We start from the raw sequence: 19,241 nt of genomic DNA, 5'->3' as shown, positions 1-19,241 counted from the left end.
TTTTTTTTTTTTTGACAGGGTCTCACTGTATAATTGAGACTGACCTGTAATTCACTATGTAGCCCAGGCTGGTCTCGAACTCAGTGATCCCCCTGCCTCAGCCTCCCAAGTGCTGGGATTACAGGCCTGTGCTACCACACCTGGTTAATCTTTACTTTTAATTCAGTGTCACACTGAGGTCTACTTATGACTATGAGAATCATAGTTATATTCTAAGGAATGTCCTAGGTCAGTGGAGGTGAACCTATGGCACATGGCATTATTTTTCTTTTAAGATAAAAGATGTTAATGTATGAGTTGTTTTCTAAACTAAACAAATTAAATTGCAGGGTTGGCACTCTGAGATAGCTGAGTGGGTGTGGGGGTTGCAGCTTGGTCACTTGTCTCTAAAAGTTTGGCCATCACTGTCCTAAGTCTTTTTTAAAGATGCTATTTACCTTATTTCTAAAGCATATAGACATAAGATGGAGGTTAAAAAAGGAACGCTATACTTGGAATAGGATGTAAATATTCAAGAAATTAGCTTTTGTTTGTCCCTAATGCAATAGGAACAATTTGGTTTACAATTAAAACTTCTTTTGGTAATACAAAATGTTGAAGTTATCACTGAACTCAACACATACGCGTGAATCAGCCTCTTCTCCAATTAGACTGCAACTGTTTTCCCATGCAGACTCTACAGCTTAAAGTCATCTGCCTCTTAGTCAGGGCAAGTCACCTGCACTTAAATTCTTTTTTACTCTGATTTTAGATTTTGCAATATCTAAAAACTTCATATAAATTTTAAAGGAAATCTGAAGGTATAGGCAACTATCTTTGGTAAAACAAAAACTTAGTGATATGACTTCTTCCATTTTAAGGCCAAAAGTAAACTTATTCACATTTTTAAGGTTCCATGTGACTGAGACAATTAGAAGACTCAAGAGAGGAGTGTTAAGAAAATGCATCAAAGCATGGGTTTGGAGGCAATCTGGAAGGATAATTTTTGTATAAAGAAGAATCCATTTATTTGATAAATCATGAAATATTTGCAAAAACCTCATAAATACACTTTTCATGTCTAGAAATTAAAAATAAGCAAGTGTCTAAAGCCAGGAGACCAAGACGGTTGAATCACAGACTGGCCGGCTGGCAGGCTGCAGAATAAAATGCAGGCTTTACCAACAGCTTGCCTGGGAAGATGCCAGGGGGCCAGCCTGAGAAGCAGGAACTAAATGTGGATGGGGTCACTTGGAGTCCCCCACAGTGATGGCTAATGCCGAATGTACAGCAGGGACAGCCACAGCAGCATAGCTGTTTTTTAGGACCCAATGGAAGCATAAACCATAACTGCTGCTATTGGCAGTTCACAGAGGAAACCAAATTGCATTTGTAATTGGAAAGGGAAAATTCAGACGAAGACAGCTACCAAGCAGATCTCACCCGGAAGGACAGAACATGACTATTCTGTTACCAAGGGAAGTTGGGTGCCAGATATTTCATCAGATCTTGAAGGATTACCTTAAGCATAGGTAAGGAGACACACTTTGAACCTGTTGGCCAAATTCCCTCTTAGAGATAGGTGCTCACCATGATTTTCTTTCCTTTCTGTTTGAAGATAAACAATGAGGCCAGTGTATAGCAGACAGATCATGAGGGCACAGCCATCTCTCTGTAAGCATACATTTGGAATGGCTGATTTTGTCCGGTTCATGTTCGCTCTGCAGCATGGATGCTTAGGAATGGTCTGACCTTGTAGTTTTAAAAGGACTTGAAATTATGCTCTACACTTCTTCTTTTCAAAAAGCGATTTCATAAGCCTTTACTTCTAGTTATGAAAATAACATATAACGTCATGAAAAAATGAGGTATTTAGAAAAAGAAAAGAGAAGAAATTCTCCACATTTCTACATCAAAGGAAGCCATGGCCATTGTGACATTTTTATGTGTTTTTTTATAACCAGAAGGAGCATAATATATGTACAGTTTTACATCACAATAGCTTAACATTCAGATGAGAACATATATGGTATCAATAAGAAGTCATCAAAAACATAATTTTTAAGATAGAAACTGTGGAGAGGGCAGAAGCAATAAAAATGATCAAGATGTGACATATATCTTATTCCTCCTAATTGAATGCAATCACTTGTATTACAAACCTATACCAATAAAAATGTTATAAAATCAATAGCATCTGTGCATGCCAACTATGAACAGGATGAGAAGGAAGTTATGAAAACAATACCTTTCACAGTTGCTTCAAGAAAAATGAAATATCTAAGAATGAGCCAAACCAAGGAAGTAAAAGATCTCTACAAATAAAACTAGAGTATTTATGGAAGAGGACATCAGGAAATGAGGCAATGTATGTGCTCCTGGTTAGGCAGAACCAACATCTTCCAAATGGCCATACTTCAAAAACTGTTATGCAGATTCAATGCAGTTCCAAATGAAATACCAACAGCTTTCTTTACAGATCTAAAGGAAAAAATCCTAAAATTCCTATGGAACCAGAACAGAAGAGACTCAGAATAGCAAAAGTAATTTGGGGCAATAAGAGCAAAACAGATGGCACAGCAATACCAAACTTCAAGTTGTACTACAAAACAAGAGTGATAAAAAAGGCATAGTACTGGAACAAAAACAGACACACAAATCAATAGAATATAACTGAGGATACAGAAATCTCTCCAGACATATTCAACTATTAGATCCTTGACAAAGGAGCCAAAAGCATGAAAGATAGCCTATTCAGTAAGTGGTGCTTAGAAAACAGTTTATCTGCAGAACAATGAAACTGGGCCATCATCTGTCACCATACACTAAATTAAAATCAAAATGGATCAAAGATCTAAACATTAAAATTGAAACATTAAACCTTCTGGAAGACAAAGTAGGTGAAACACTCAAAGACATAGGCATAGGAAAGGGTTTTCTAAACAGAACCTCAATTGCACAAGAAATGGCAGCAAGATAAAGCAAGTGAAATTATATAAAAGGCTTCTGTACAGCCAAAAAATCAATCAGCAGAGAGGAGACAAACTACAGAGACACACTAAATTCTGCCAGCTACTCCTAAGACAGGATGAATATCTAGAATATACAAAGAACTCAAAAAAATTAAACCACCTAAAATTAAAGACTCAGAAATGAACTAGAGACATGAACAGATACTTCTCAGTGGAAGAAATACAAAGGGTCAATAAATATATGGAAAAAATGTCCAACATCTCTGGGCATTAGAGAAATGTAAATTATACAACATTAAGATTCCATCTTACTGTGGAAAGAATGGCCATCATTAGAAAGTCAAACAATAACAAATACTGGCCTGGGTGTGGTGAAAATGCAGCCTTTATTCCCATCATATATGATTACTATTTAGCTATAAAGAATGAAAAATGTAAGGCATTTGTAGGAAATGATTCACCTGGAAAATATAATATTGAGCGAAATAAATCAGATACATAAGCTTAAATACTGGTGGTATCTCTCATTTGAGTGAAGTGAAGTGCAAACAAGGAGACTGATAAAGAATGGATTAAAAAGGACAAGGGGACAGATCTAGTCCAACAGGGAAGGGGTACAAGGGAATAAGGAGAGGGTTGGGGGGTATGAGATGAATAAAGAAAGATACAGATACAGAATCCTAAAGAGCCCAATTAGCCGGGGATTTAGCTCAGTGGTTCTGCTGCCTGCCTTGCAAGTGCAAGGACCCAAGTTCGATCCCCCAGTACCCCCAAAAAAAACCAATTTCTAAAAAGTACAATCTATGTAAACACTATATGCCTTATCAAGAGCTAAGATATATATCAACAAATATGAAAAAGGTGATAGGGGAACCAGAGGGGGAAAAAAACTATAATAGGTACATGTAACTGCTCCCAAAGATGATTGTAAACTTCATGAATTGCAAGCATGTACTAATAAAATAAAATTAAATTATATTTTAAAAGCTCGTCTGCTCTTTATCTTTTAATAATATAATCTTGGATTTTTAGAATTAGTTTATTATTGACATGATTATGATCTACATTGCATGCTCCATCCTATAATAATTTAAAAATCTAAAACCCATTTTAAGAGTTCAAAATTACATAAATGCATTTTACATTTTAAAAATAGTGTCAACAATTAGGTGGCTGCAACTTTCAATCAGCATGAATTCATCACTGAATCTGCTATGTATTTAAGAACGTTTTGATTTTCTTCAAAGAAATAGCATTTGTAAATGATATCCTTCCTCAATCTTGGAACACATCAAAAATGTTTATTCTGTTTTCATACAAATATTTGGCTGAGTCTGCCCTTACTTTTCCCAAAGTTCTGAATCACACCTCCATTACTTTCCAGCGCTGGGTGCAAGAGCAAGTCTCCAGTGAACTCAAGCTTCATGTCTTTGTAGGAAAATTGCTTGCTGAATTTTTAAGGATAAACAAAATCCTTGACGATTAAGCATTTAATATTTTAATTAAATAATTATAAAACTAAAATATTTTTTGCTGAATTATGACATTTTTGTGTACCAAAATACTATATACTCAGAGTTATGTTTTTGAAGATTTAAAAACAGTATCAAAAATAGTTTTGATTAAAGGCTAAATGAAAAAAATTAAGATATAAATCGGTGTTGATAATGTCCTACAAGTTTATATAAGGTAATGGAATGAGGTAATCTATGTATTTAGGCAACTTAACATTTAACATAAATAAGAGGTGATGATGTTTTTCATTAATCTTCTAATACTTAATGACCTATACACTCAGTTTTCCTATTACTCTCAGGCAGTTTATCATATTTACTTCATGTTTTTACAGCTTCTGGGTTGAACTATAAAACTTCATCTTACGTTCCTTGTTACTTCACTTTACAATATGCCACGGGTGACTTCTGTACTATTTCACACTGAAGTACTAGACCCATGGTTTCGGGATGGGCACACAAAGTGAGATACTGAGAAGAAGGAAAGCAGGAATATGTAGCTCCAGAATAACTGCAGACATGATGGGAAGTAGGTCCTGTCTGGTCAAACTGTGGTGAACTGGGTTTCACGTAGACCCAGGATGAGGTCTCATTATACTCAGGTGAGCTCTTTTATACGAGTGGCTCTTTTGTGGATTGGAAGGAAAGGAAGAAAGAAACTCAATTCTCCCAACTTTGCTGACTTCAAGTATTGCAAAGATCAAAGAATGGTTTGACTACTGAATCTTTTTTCTATATTTGGTAAAAATTACGGGAAGTATGAAAAATTATTAACTAATATTCTGATATCTGCTGTGGCATTATTTAGCATTCCTTCATTTTATTTAAGTCCCTTTTTGTTCATCTTAAAATATTTTCATGATCATTTCAACGAAATGATGAATAAAGGAACAAAAGTCACTATTGTCATATCCTAACCTGAATTCTTGTGCTTAATTCTCTACAATATGTGAAAAGAATCCTAGAAGTTTCACCAGCCCAGATACTACAAAACTTTACAAATTGATGGAGAAAATAGTGAAGCCATTTCTTTTTCCAGTTAACTGAAGCCCTCACTAGTGAACGTAGAGCAGGTTGGCACAGGCAGGCTTGTCGCAGCCGTGGGTGGTGGACAGACACGGTGGGCCTTGTCTGACAAAGCAAAACTGATTTTGCTCAAAGCTAGTGTAATATTTCCAGTTCACACTAATCCTCTCAAGAAATCCTGTGATTGAACTGATGCTAGTACGCATGCATCACAGCCAGTGATGGCGAGCCTCTTCAAGCCATCAGTGATAACGAACAGCCCGCTGAAGCACACACACCGTGAGTCCGCCATGTCATCGGCACTGGTTACGCTGCAGCCTCACTGACTGCCTGGTCAGCAAAATGCCATGATATTTCATTCCCTTCTTGAAGTGCTTTCTTTGGCTACCTATTTTTTTTTCTCCTTGAATGATTTATTTTTCATTTTAAATACCTATCTTCGTCCTCTTGTCCTGAACACTTAATATTGATCACTACCAACTTCTTTCAAGCTACCACCAGGCCATCCAGCTCAGTCCACTATCTTACTGCTTTGCTATTATTTTCTCACCTATTTACCTTCCCCATTACAATATGAAGGAAAGGCCTTATTATTTCATTTTGCTATTTTCATTTGTACCTAAGAAAAGTACTTTATTAAATATGATTAATAAAAAGCAAGAAGTAAATACATCCATAGGTGAATGGATGAAGTAATTAACCTCTCTGAGTCCCAGTTTTCTCACCTGTAAAATGAAAATAATATAACACCATATATTTGCTTTGGTAATTAAATGTATCAACATACAAATTGCTTGTGCAGTGACTGACCCACAAGAATAGTCATTTATTACCCCCTCCTTCATTCCTAAGAAAATAAGATTTACACCCCAGCTCTTTTTCTTCTCTTTGAAACATCTACTAAAATGTGTAGAGTTGATCAAATGAGTTCTCTTAGCAGTGAGTGTACTATGGTGACATTTGCACAATGCTGCTTTATCCAAGGTTTGTGCCTGCTAAGAGCTTAAAGAATAGCTTGTAGTAGTAACTAGATAAGCTGAACAGAATGAAGGCAATGGGAGACATGATAGTCTAGTGAAGTTGTATTTTAGTTTCATTAAACTCTATATACATGCAAGTAACAGCAGAGAACCTGTGTTTCTCAAATATCAGTAGGATATGAAAAAGGGACTTTCATTCTTCTTGATAAGAACATTGTACTTCCCAAAACAAAAGGACACTGTTTAATGTTTTACATTAAATAATTTCCTACCACATAATTGTTAAAAGATAAGTAGCTCCTTCGTTATTAGAAAGAATAAGATGGCAGTTAAATAATTATCATTAATGACTTATTCATTAATATATTAGTATTTGCTGTTTTATCATGAAAAAAATTAATGTAAGGTACTAGGACAATCTAATAAATCATAACACACAATACTACATATTATGTCTCAGTTAATTACAAATATGTCTCATCCTGGAAAAACTCGAAAAAAACGTGCATATCAAGTAGAGAAGTAGTTCAAGCTAATAGGTGCACTGCAAATAAAGCTGTCTTGTGTCTTTTTAAGTTCAAGTTTGTTTACTCTTAGAAAACCTTGATTTCCTGTGTTGGAGGAACATAAGCTTATAAAACAAAGATGAAAAGGCTGCTATATAGCACTCCATTAAAGGGATGCGAACAAATTAAGTGTTAAAAAATCAAAAACATATGGATTATACTTCACTTCAAATAGAAATGATTTTAGAATTAAGGGGGAAAGTACTTAGCAAAGCACAATAGGTCTTTGTGAATGTTAAAATCCAAACACTGGGGTATCTTCAGAAAGTTCCTAGTTATTCTGTATTTGGTTGTTACCTATCATTTTAATTTATAGAATTCGATCTTTCTACATTCAAATGATCTTTCAAAAGCTTAACAATATATTGGGTAACTTATAAACAAATATCCTAGAAATTCAGAGATAAAAGAGAAATACATATCAGTTAGTCAAGTCACCCCACTAAACAAAACATCCTCCTCTGCTTTTCTTTTATGACTTAAAAAACAAAGCAAAAGAAAAAGCTCCAAATTGTCAAACTTATTTCTATTTAAAAACTATAGCTAAGATTCATAGTTTTCAAATGAGTTGGGTCACTGTTAATCTCTTCAATGCACATGAACTGGAATGTGCATGATGTTTGTAGTCCTAATAGTAGTCTGAATTTTCATAAAGACTCTAAAAGATAACTGTTCTAAAGATGATGTAGACTTGGCAAGTTCTGTCGGTACAAGAAGGAAATAACACCGGATACAGAATTCAGAATGAATAACAATCACTAAACAAAACCTTCTATAAGATCATTTAGCCATATTCCAGGTTATATTCACTAAGATACATTCTTTATTGAAAAGAATTAACATAGTTCAGTATCTGGCACTTTGGTAGCAAAAGCCTTTCAGTCAATTTAAAGACAGGATCCCACAGGTACAGCCTATGAGTACAAAATTCCACCAGAACCACAACATAGGGCAGGAAGCTTCCACCTAGACCACTGAAATGCCCTCCTTTTGTTACTTTAACTCAAATGCTCTTTAGTTCTAATTGATTTAGGTCTCTGCTTCCACCTTCTACCATCAACACAGCTGAGTACTTTATGACTGAACCTTCAAGAGTCGAGGTCCTTTGTTGCATAGGTAGTCACCACTTTCTCATCCACTGCTTTGCATTCAGTCTGACTCTGGGTCTCCAATTCTACCTGCTCCCACATTCCACCCCTAGGTTCAAATTTGCCTGAGTCCAATGTGGCACCTACTTGCAAGTCCTCATCAAGCTCAGAAATGCTCTCGGCCCCTGCCCCTGCCTCCACTGAGGATCCAGCTGAGGAATACTGACATGTAAAACAACTCCTGACTGTGGAATAGAATTGAACTGCATAGTTGGAAAACTCTATGGATAATTTAGACGTTCCAAAGAAGAAACAACCTGTAATTATGGAAGATGGGACTATGCATTACGTAGAGTATATTAAACTATTTGCTGCCTGGAGGTAAAATATTAGAGCTTTAAAATAAACAATTAATTAAAAGAACTCAATGCAAAGATATTCCAGATTGTTAATTGAATGAGTTACTTCATTTTATTAGAATTTTCAGTAGCTTCCTATGGTGTGTAAAAAATACATATATAGTCACTCCCACTGGGTAATGTCCACTTCTCAATCTTCCTCTCCTGGCCTACCTCCTTGCCTCTGACCTTGCCACAGCCAAAACAAATTGTTCTCAGTTTCCAAATGTGCCTTAGCATTTCCTGTTGCTAAACTCCTGGTTTTTTTTATCTCTTTTTACACGGAAAATCTGAGTGTCCTCTGTTACCATGCCTCCATTTTATCTGCTTGGCTACCACCTTGCCTTTCATAGTCACCATCAAAGCTTTTCCCCAACCCTGTCCACATTTCTCAGGTAGAAAAGAGCGCTACTTGTATGAAAACAAGACTACTGATGCATAATCTGCAGTTTTCTGTATGGATCACAATGCTTCGATTTATCACTAAAGATTGGTTCTGTTTTTCATGTTTTTAATTAAAGCATTATAAATTATATATAAATTTATTTCTTCATAAAATTTCATCAGGAAAGAACTGCAAATGTCAATCATTCACTACGATAGTACACAAAAATAGCAGCAGATCAGTAACAACTTATAAAAAATGAGTGAGCTAGGTTTCTACATGTGTGATTTCCTGTACACATTTGCAACAGGAGATAAGCCATTCTTTCTCAGGCTCCATATACACCGTACGCACTTGCATTGTATTAAAACTGTCCTAACAAAAACAAAAAATAATAATTGACACTAATTGCTTATGGTTCTTCCTGGATAATATAGATGCTTGGGAAATAAACATTTTTATATTAAATGCTCTCCAATTTTTCTCATGAGTAGATTTGTAAATTTACACATCATTGGCCTATGGATGAACAACTGGATCTAACCCTCCAGTTCCAGCTAGTATCCTGCTATTTTTATGAGCTTCAATAGCCTGATTTAAAGTGGTAGTTTCTTTAAGAAAATAATTAAATGTAAATAGCCTTCAACAAATACTAAGGCACATTTTAGAATGCCTATGTGTTGAAGCTTTGCTTTCTGATATGTTTAAAACCATTCTATAAGTTTAACCATAGCCATTCAATCTATGTACCTAGAAATATCATTCTTTCTGTTGCTAATGAAGGTCCTACGGCACAAATTTATTAAAGGTATACGTTTGCACGGGATAATAATTGGGTCGATAATATTAAATTCATAGGCTCATTATTTAATTGCAAGGGCAGATTATGAACACAGCTTCTAAAATGTATTTTAATGAAAAACACTACATCCTGACCTAATCATATCAACCTTATGCTATCTAATTAAGGATGCAAAAAATCATTAGAGTTGCAAAATATTAGTTCCAGCTCCATCAGGCTGTGAGCTGCCCCTTCATGAATATATATATTTTTACTCCATGATAAATAGTTAATGAGGTAAAAATGACAAAATTTGCATGTAGGCAAATTAGTTTAATAGAATAATAATGTCTTTTCTGACTACTGAAAGTGACCTTTTCTTTATCAAAAAATGGCTAAGAAAAATTTGAAAATTATAATGTGGCTGTCTTTGCGCAAATGATAAATCACATATATGAACGATATAAAAATTATGAAATGCAATAATCCTAAATTCTCATCACACTGCAAATATGGTCTATGCATTTGCATTCATCAATTTAAGAAAACGAAATTAAGCATAATATAAAGTGTCCATTCATGGGACAATTTTTATTCCAGATCATAAAAAATGAGAAGCATGGGTTTAATTGCTAGTGCTATGGCAAACACCTAGATCAAATTTTTAGATCACAAGAATTCTAGACTATTTACTTTGAAATAGTTTTATATTAAAAGGTCTATTCCATTCAGTTTGGCATTTCAGATTACAGATGATTGTTTTCAACTAAGCCGGTACTTGAGATTACTACATCAATTATTTAATAAGGCAATCTTGCTTCCTCATTGAAATAAACTAAACAGGCAAACATAAGATGGCATAAGAAGAATAACGTACAAAAAACAAGTTGGAAGAAGGCTTCACAGTGCAAATATTCAGGGCATGGAAAGACATAAAAAACTTAATATGTATGTCTATCCATTTTAGTTTGAGGTTGTTTGTGTAGGCTTGCTAACCATAACCCAACAATAAGGAACACAGGCATTCTCTGAATTTTTAAACAATCTGAGTAAACATCTCCATGACTTCCTTTCACTGACTGAGATATATATATATATTCTGAAGGAACAAGCAGCCATTAACCAAGATAAATGCACTTCTGTCAACAGTACAAATAAATTTGAGCCAAAAAATTCTAATGCCTTTGATTAAACTGTTCATTTTAATTATATTTAATCAAATTATATTTTCCTTGCTCTATTTGAAGGTAAACACAGTGAAATACCGACACTCAAGGTTTGAGGTCTCTTCCTGAATCTGACTGTTGTCCATCATGGGTCAATAAGACATTTTACAAAGAAAGGCATAAATGTTATATCTAAAGAATTAAACAACTTCACGTCTTTCAATTTTCTTCACAGCAACTAAGTACTATATTTCACCTTCTCTGTGGCTCTCTCTGTAACTGTCTTTCTCTCTCTCTCTCTCCCCCTCTCCTACTTTGTTAAAACAGAACTAATAAATACTCAAATAATTCTGATTTCTCTTTTTAGATTCAAATCAAATCACTGAGGTACTCAATTTTGTATTGTGTCCAAATTTCTAAACTTCCATGTTGTAAAACCTAGTCATGAAATAAACCATATTCCACCTATCCTAGGCATGTGAAATTATCTTAGAAAGGAAGTTCTCTTTGCTTAATTAATTTCAACAATTTGCGACTTTTATCATCTTCCTGTTAGTCAAGGATTTTTGAAGAAGAAGAAACCAGAATGAATACAAGGTAAGATAAAACTTGCTTTGCTTCAATTCAGGAATAGTAGTCTTGGAGATGTGTGCTGCACTGTTAATGATGAAGTAAACAGAATTTAAGATGCACATACGTAGTATATTAATACTGAAGTCAATAATTTTTAAAAGGTAACATCTAAAGTTTCTGTCAGGCAGGAAATTAGATGAACTATATGTACAGTGAGGTACATATGTAGATAAGGCATACACGAGGTGAAATTTATGTGGGCAAATTAAGTACTGTATGCTCAATTTTTCAACTATTCATTCACACATTTTTCTTATATACTGAATAAACATCAGGTGGACAGGTACTATATTCAAGAGACTGCCAGAGATTGAAGACATATTTATAAGTCACTCTAATTCCACAATGAGATGTCACTCTAAAAGAGAGACATGTGAACATGTAATTCTCAAATTGTGTTCTAATACTAGAAAAGTCAACTGAAAAAGGAAGTTTGGACAAAAAGGAAATGGTCTGCCCTGAGTTGGAGCCATTGAGAAGACACTTGAGCTAAGCCCTGAAGAGTGATACTGAGTGTGAAGGGGGGGCGATCCAGGAAAAGTGACTCAAAATGCAGAAGAGAATCATTTCAAAATGCAATTATCCAACTGTAGGAGTTTTGGTTTTTTGCTTTCCAAGTGATGAGAAGTTATTGAAGGGTTTGTGATATAGGAAGGCAGGGTTACAGTTATATATTAGCAGTGTCACTATGGCGGGAGTTAAGTGTGAATTCATAGACTGTGATGATGGAGACCGAAGGTGGAGAGAGCACCAGTTCAGCCTTGCTGCTCCACAGCAGCTGAATATTAAAGGCCTTGATGTATGCAGTAGCAAGTGGATTAATTAAAATAAAAGCTAATATTAAGAGAGTAGATTCAATAGGCCTCAGTGATCAAATAAAAGTCTAGGAGACAAGGGCAAACCTAACAAAACTCTGACTTTGAGGCTTTTGGGATTCAAAGCAGATGAAAGTGTTATGTTCAGAGAGTGTGCAAGAGTAAATGCTGTGATTTCCTTATGCAGATGAAATGCAGGTGTTAATTAAACAATGCATGTGAAACAGACCTTGTCTGGATAGTACAGGAATTTTGGCATCTTTGGCATTTTCGTGGAAATATCAAGTGAGCTACCGGCTTACTTAGTATGGGAAGTGAAAGAGAGGTGAAGCCTTCGGATACACAACTAAGAATCTGCAACATGTGGAAGACAATTTCCAAGGTGGTTGACAAAAAGCAGGGTGTGGAGTAAGAAGGGGAACAAGTCAGGTACAGAATCCTGGAAGGGGCTAAGAAGCTGATGGAGGAAGTGGCCCCCACAAAAGAAGTCAGTAAGGAAGATTACTGAAAGAGGAATGAGAATCAGGAGCTGGATGAACAAGGCCCCAGGAGGGCGGTGAAAAGAGCACTCCCTTCCTCCTGTCTACTACAGGTTACTAGAAAGCCAACAACCTCCTCCCATGCAGAAACCCTGTTGCTAGCTCCTCATGCATTCTTCAAACTCTTGTGTGATTTTCACATATGTAACTGTACACACTAATAAATATCTCCCTTCACGAACAATTGTGCTGAACTGTAAGAACCACCCAAATTAGTTTCCTCATGTTGACAAAAACAAAAACAAACAAACCAAAAAAAAAAAAACAAAAACAGTTTAAAGTCAAGTTGCAAGATTTGTAAGCTAGTGGCACATAGAAGAGAAAATAGCTTCACAAGCAACATTAGAAATGCAACCCCTTGCTGAAAAGCTGGCAGAGTGAATTTCTTTTGTACATTCAAAAAAGAAATAAACTAGGATTAGAGATCCCATTTGACCCAGCTATTCCCCTGCTGGGTATCTTCTCAAAAGAATTAAAAGAATCACACCATAGTGATATATGCTAACCCATGTTTATAGAGGCACAGTTTGTAATAGCTAAAACTTGGAAACAGCCCACATGCCAATCAAGTGGAGACTGGATAAAGAAGATGTAATTTTTTTATATATATATAAAGCAGAGTACTAATCAGCCATAAAGAATGAGAAACTGGGGTCATTCATAGCTAAATGGATGCACATTAAGGCCACACTCTTAAGTGAAATAAATAGGACCCATGTGTAAATACCAAAGTTTCTGGTGTGAGAAACTGAAAGTGCAAATGAGGACCAGAATGTATAATACATAGTGTGAAATAGGAAGAAAAGGTCCAAAGGGGAAGGGGAAGTGGAAGGGGTAGAAGAAGGAAGAGAAGGGAAAGGAAAAAATACGAGAAAAGGAAAAAAACACAAAGTCTTTGTAAATAGGGAGGGGTGGATGGGTTGAAAGGAGGACAGGGTAATGGAAAAAAAATAAGAACCAAGATGGATTATGTAAAGTTACAAATTCCCAATGATAAATGTCATCATATTGTACACCTAAAATGTACACTAAACTTAATGAATAAAAAAATCAGATTAAAACCACTCACCTTCCTTCTTTCACCACCGACTCCTCTCCACTGCTCTGATCTTTTCACTATGTAACTTAGCTCCTGATTGGAAATCTCCAAATCGTATGGTACAAAGAACTTGGTTTCTTCGCTATGGACACGCTGAAATGCATCTAATATCCAAGAGTCACTGTGCAGCCTAAGAATAAATTTGTCTGTTATTCTGTTTTGATTTTCCCCACATCTCTATGATTAGTTTTTCTTCTTGGATATTTTATCGACTTCTATTTATCTAGTACATTTTCCCATTTCTAATGACAGTTGACAAATTGACTTGGTGACAATGCATCAAGGAGTTTTTCACTGGAAAAAGCCACCCAAAGTGGGAAGAGAAAAATTTAAAAATAAAACTAGAATGTAAGGAATCTCTGCTTCCTATATTCCAATGTGCCATTTTGTTCTCGTCAAAGCCCTAACCTGACAACGATCATCTGGGTGGGTTTGCAGTTACTTCCTAGAAATTTACCGATTCTAGTTTATGATGTCTAAGCAATAGCCTAGAAAACTGGGAAACATTTGGCCATTAATTAGGGTTGTTTACATTTAAATTAATACAAATGTGATGAATTTATCTAAAGAAAATTTAAACTTGGATTCATTCTTCCTGTAAGACTTGGTTTTAATGCCTCATGGTGGAAACTGTCAATTCACTGACACTGCTAAATCACGTTTAGATGAGTGCTACAAGTACTAATTAGGTCATTCCTTCCAGAACTTTTCTATTAAGTACTGCTATAGACAGAGAAGAAATGTTGATACTACCACCAATTTAAGAGAATTTATTTCAATATATTATATTTAACTTTCCAAACCATTGGATAAAATTGAAGCTTTAGGGAAATATCATATTTATCTTGTGAGTTAGTAGACATTCAGCTCACTTTGTAAACCCACTTTAAGAAACACAGTGATGGGCCATGAACAGCCCATAAACTAGATCAAGAACTCTTACATAACAGTATTAACATCTTACTCTTTTGAAAAGTAAATTTTTTAAAAATGCCTGAGATAGACATTGAATTATCAAGATGTCTAACTACTACATAATAGCACCTTTCCACAAAGTGGAGAACAGGAAGTATTTTATTTCAGTGTTCAGAGTGATTAGATTGTCTTCTACTTTAGATGATCAGTACTCGAATTTATTGACGGATCATTATGGTGGCAATCCACTGCAAATTTGTTGTCATCCTAGACTTATCTTAATCCTGCCTTTGCATATTAATATATTAAAATTAAAAAGTTAAGTCTTATTGTTCATGGGTAACAGGAAAAACATTTAAACTCAGAGCTAGCTAGTTTATTTCATTCTGACTTGAGTCAAAACAACTAATACCAAGTAATAACTTCATTTAACTACGTTTTGATTCTAAAACACTAAAATAGATTTTTTGAACCTCATCACTAAATGTGGAGTAGGTGTCTTTTTCACATACTTTGCACTCATCACAATGAATATAGGTGCAAAATTGCCTTTAATCATATGGTCTGGTGCCATCTTGCAATCTCTTTTTTCTTTTTTTTCTATCAATGTGGGGATTGAACCCAGGACTCAGTATGTGGTTGGCAAGCATTTTACTGCTGAGTTAGAGCCTCAGTCTGCCTGGTACCATCTTGAAAGACATCTTCTGCTTCTACTGTGCTTTGAGATTTCTAGGTCAGCCATTTCAGTGATTTAATAGTTGGCTTGTTAAACATGAACTAGTCTTTGCCATTCTCTTAAGCTTGTTTAATGTAACATTCATCTTTTTCTTTTAATGATAGCAAGATTTAATGAAGTTAAATTACTGTCAATTTGCCACCATAAACATTTTCTATATGAAGATTTTAAGTGCCAGATTATCAACAGTGCAATTAACTTTGAATTAATTAGGAATCACAGTCCTTTTTCTGCTGGCTTCTGTTTCTTTTGCTCAGAAAATGTTTGTCTCCTTTATATTTCTCTTTCATTTTGTGTGAAAGAATAATTATGTAAACACCCAAACATCTATACGATGGTAAACAAATGTTTTGACAGAGAAAGAAATGGCAATTGGAATATAGGAAGCTGTTCAAAGATTAATTATATTTTAGTTTTATGTCAAATTTTTTCTCTTACCATTTTGGGTGGCATTTTTGAGGGAAAATCTCCATGCTGTGTTGTTAACAAGTGAATTTACCAACATTTATTAGTCCATAGCAAATATGACAAGTCTATAAAGGAAGTTTACACAGCAGGAGAAAACATTCTATTTTTATCTGTGTGAAATAAAAATAAATACATTGAACAATGATAATTATAAAAATTTTGACAATATATTAGCTATGCAACATAATGCATCTGAAAGTGAATTACTTTATTCTTTTGGTTATAAAGACATTTTATATGTCTTTGACTCTCTACTTTTCTGGTTCTCTTCAGAAAATTAAAGAACCCCCAAAAAAGCTGAATTTCTAAAATAATAAACAATGCAAAAACATCCTAACGTCATTAACATTCTGCATTGGTGATGTTGAGGACGGAGAGCAAACAAATGTTTCCTTTGTATTTATAGCAATACATTAATACAATAGTATTTATTTAATACAATAGTAAGGTCATAGTTATGAAAGTTCATTATTTTCAAGTGGGTCAGAAATACTGAGATATATGTTCACTCATTTTCTGCAATTCGGATGTTTTTCAAATTGAATTATAGCAAGTTGAAGCTATTTAATCATACTAGCTGAAATAAGAGAGAACAAAAAGCAAATGAAACATTTTTAACAACTGTAGAATCTAAGGATGTACAAGTGGCCTGTATTATTGAAATTTTAAGTGCTTTTAAATCGAAAGCTAAAATTCTGCTACTCAGTGGAAATGTGTATTTTGGCACGATGATGGTTGCAAACTTGGATTTTCTTTACCAATATGACTATTTTATAGGTCTGAAGATTTTGTGTTTTTAAATTATCTCATCAAAATGTAATTAAAAAGAAAACTCCATGCCACCTATGCACAATGCCTTAGGCATTACTGTTTATCAAATAGGTCGAATATTATGCCATAGGTTCTGATGACACCCAGTGAAACAAAGTAATTTACCAAGTCCTCTGCCCTGTGCCCTACATTTGCAGCCATTCATTGCTGGTGAGTGGCAGAAGCTATTATGTTCGGTTCATATCTGAATGTGGGTCATTTACAGAAACCTAGCATGTGACATTTCTTCTAAAGCTAAAAAAGGACAAGTGTGAACATTTAGCTACTGCACTATTCTCAGGGACATACGCAGGATGATGTCGATGACTCTAAGTAGCTCTAAATGCAAACACGTACATGAAGAAGGATCAAACATAACTGTTTATTTCTGACTTCAGCAGTTACAAGTGAGTTTGTTGGTGTGGCTTTCCACATTAGTAGTCTGTGTATTTCTGATGGAACCAGGAAAACTTTCATTTACTGGTTAATTCCATTAGAATGATTCAGGAATAGCTTGGGGCAGGCAACATTAAATAGACAAACTTCTTGCCATATGACCATCATGTGTTTGCTGAAATTCATTTTTATCATCACAACATTGAAAACCACATATTCTTTAGCAGCCCTGTTCAACACTTTAAACGGGGTGTGTGACGCCCAACTATTAATATGTACGGAGGGAGTTTTGTTGCTTTTCTAGAAACCCTTAAATACCCACCATTCTTTTTAATAGTAATTGGAATTCACATGGCTTTTGTTTCAAACTGCACTTCCTAGAGGCAAACAGAAACACAGAGAGCAGAGACGAAAAGGAGAATAAAGAAGAAAAACAGAATTTTAGAAAAAGGAAAAAGAAAGCCAGAAAGTAAAACTGTGCACATGACAGGAAATAACCAAAGCTCCTATCCCGGCACATGTTCACAGAAGGTCCCACCACAGCTGCGTCATCAGGAGGTGAAGTCTCAGGATCTCGAGTTTGCAAGAGGACAGTCATCCTCCGTCCAGTCTTCATTCCTTTTCTCACCCAGTTAGCAAAGGCCCGTTCACACTCCTTGATTAGACGCCAAGTTCTGGGAATATGGCAGATGGGTGCGTAAGCAGCAGAGGTAAGGTAAGGACTACAGGGAGGGGACAGGGTCTGCAAGGAAGGGTGCCAGTGTGAGGAGAGATGCACGGGACATTCCATTAATGAGTGTAACATGGACAGGGCAGGGTCCACAGTAAGACTACAGGGACCAATACGGGCATCAGAACATGGGCTCAAGGCAGGGAGTGATACATGCATTCTCTGCTGGTTAAACATCACTCTGGGTATAGTGAGGAGAGCGGATTGATTCGAGTGAGAAGAAACTCAAAGCCACTTGTTGGATGGCTACTGGGAGAGCTAGGTTGTGAAGAGACTGGGCACATTGGACAGGGGAGGTTGCTGCATAGAACTGAACAAGTAGAACACATAAGGAATTTCTGGAGTGCGGGAGTGGATATGAAGTTTTTGGAGGAGGGAGAATTTGAGGAAAACTCTCGGGTTTCTTTATACTTTTTGTCCTCCCCTCCCCTCCCCTATTCCTCCTCCTCCTCCTTGTTCTTTCTCTCTCTCTCCCTCTCCCTCTCTCTCTCTCTCTCTCTCTCTCTCTCTCTGGATGATCTTAGCATATTCTAGGATAGGAAATGCTAGATAAAGAGAGTTTGAAGGAGGGCATTAGGAGTTTACTTTCTGAATGCCAATTCTGAGGACCTTTTGGATCATGAGGGGTGATCAAATACTATTAATGTTTAAAAATCGTTTAATGTATTACAATAAGTGACATATTGTCAAGAGCAATACCATAAAATGGGTCTGAAGCAAGAGATGTATATCAAGTACCTTGAAGGAGCTAATAATAATGTATCTTTTACTGTAATAAACTTTTAAATTTAAACATTATCTATATGTTTTGGATATACTTAATATACCTGTGTAAATATACATCTATACAAAGAGTTGTCAAAACTAATTTAAAATTCTAAATTGTTGGTCTAAATTTGGGCTTGGTTTGCTTTGAAAGAATTAATGTTAGAACTAAGCATAGTTTACTAAGTTATATTTCAAAAGAAATATCCTAAATAATCTAATTTATGCCCAATGAGATCTCATTAGCTACTCTCACGCTGCCCACAGAAACTCATAGTAATAGTTAAAATTTAATGTATTGAATAAATAGCTGCAATACACATTTTATATATATTAAATGTATTCTTCAGGGTTTAAGCTTCATTTTATTACTCAGGCTGTAAAGGTAAATAGAGTCTAGCTTTGGGCAGTGGCAGTATCGTAGCCAATGAGGTATATCTGAGGTGCAATTATTGCTAATTAAAGGTAAACAGAGTCAAA

General features: G+C 35.3%; 1 protein-coding gene across 1 annotated transcript in view; it reads right to left on the bottom strand.

Moving 5' to 3' along the window:
• Ofcc1 (orofacial cleft 1 candidate 1) overlaps positions 1-19,241 on the bottom strand; it is a 539,007-nt gene that overhangs the window by 61,493 nt on the left and 458,273 nt on the right. Inside the window, exon 22 of the mRNA XM_010623072.2 lies at positions 13,912-14,071. Within this exon, the coding sequence (XP_010621374.1) occupies positions 13,912-14,071 (160 nt within the window). The remainder of the gene's footprint in view (positions 1-13,911; positions 14,072-19,241) is intronic.

The sequence above is a fragment of the Fukomys damarensis genome, unplaced genomic scaffold, assembly GCF_012274545.1.
Source record: "Fukomys damarensis isolate Sample0158 unplaced genomic scaffold, DMR_v1.0_HiC HiC_scaffold_10, whole genome shotgun sequence".
Lineage (NCBI taxonomy): Eukaryota > Metazoa > Chordata > Mammalia > Rodentia > Bathyergidae > Fukomys > Fukomys damarensis.
The sequence above is the reverse complement of the archived record's forward strand: the minus strand, read 5'-3'. Positions and strand labels throughout refer to the sequence as shown.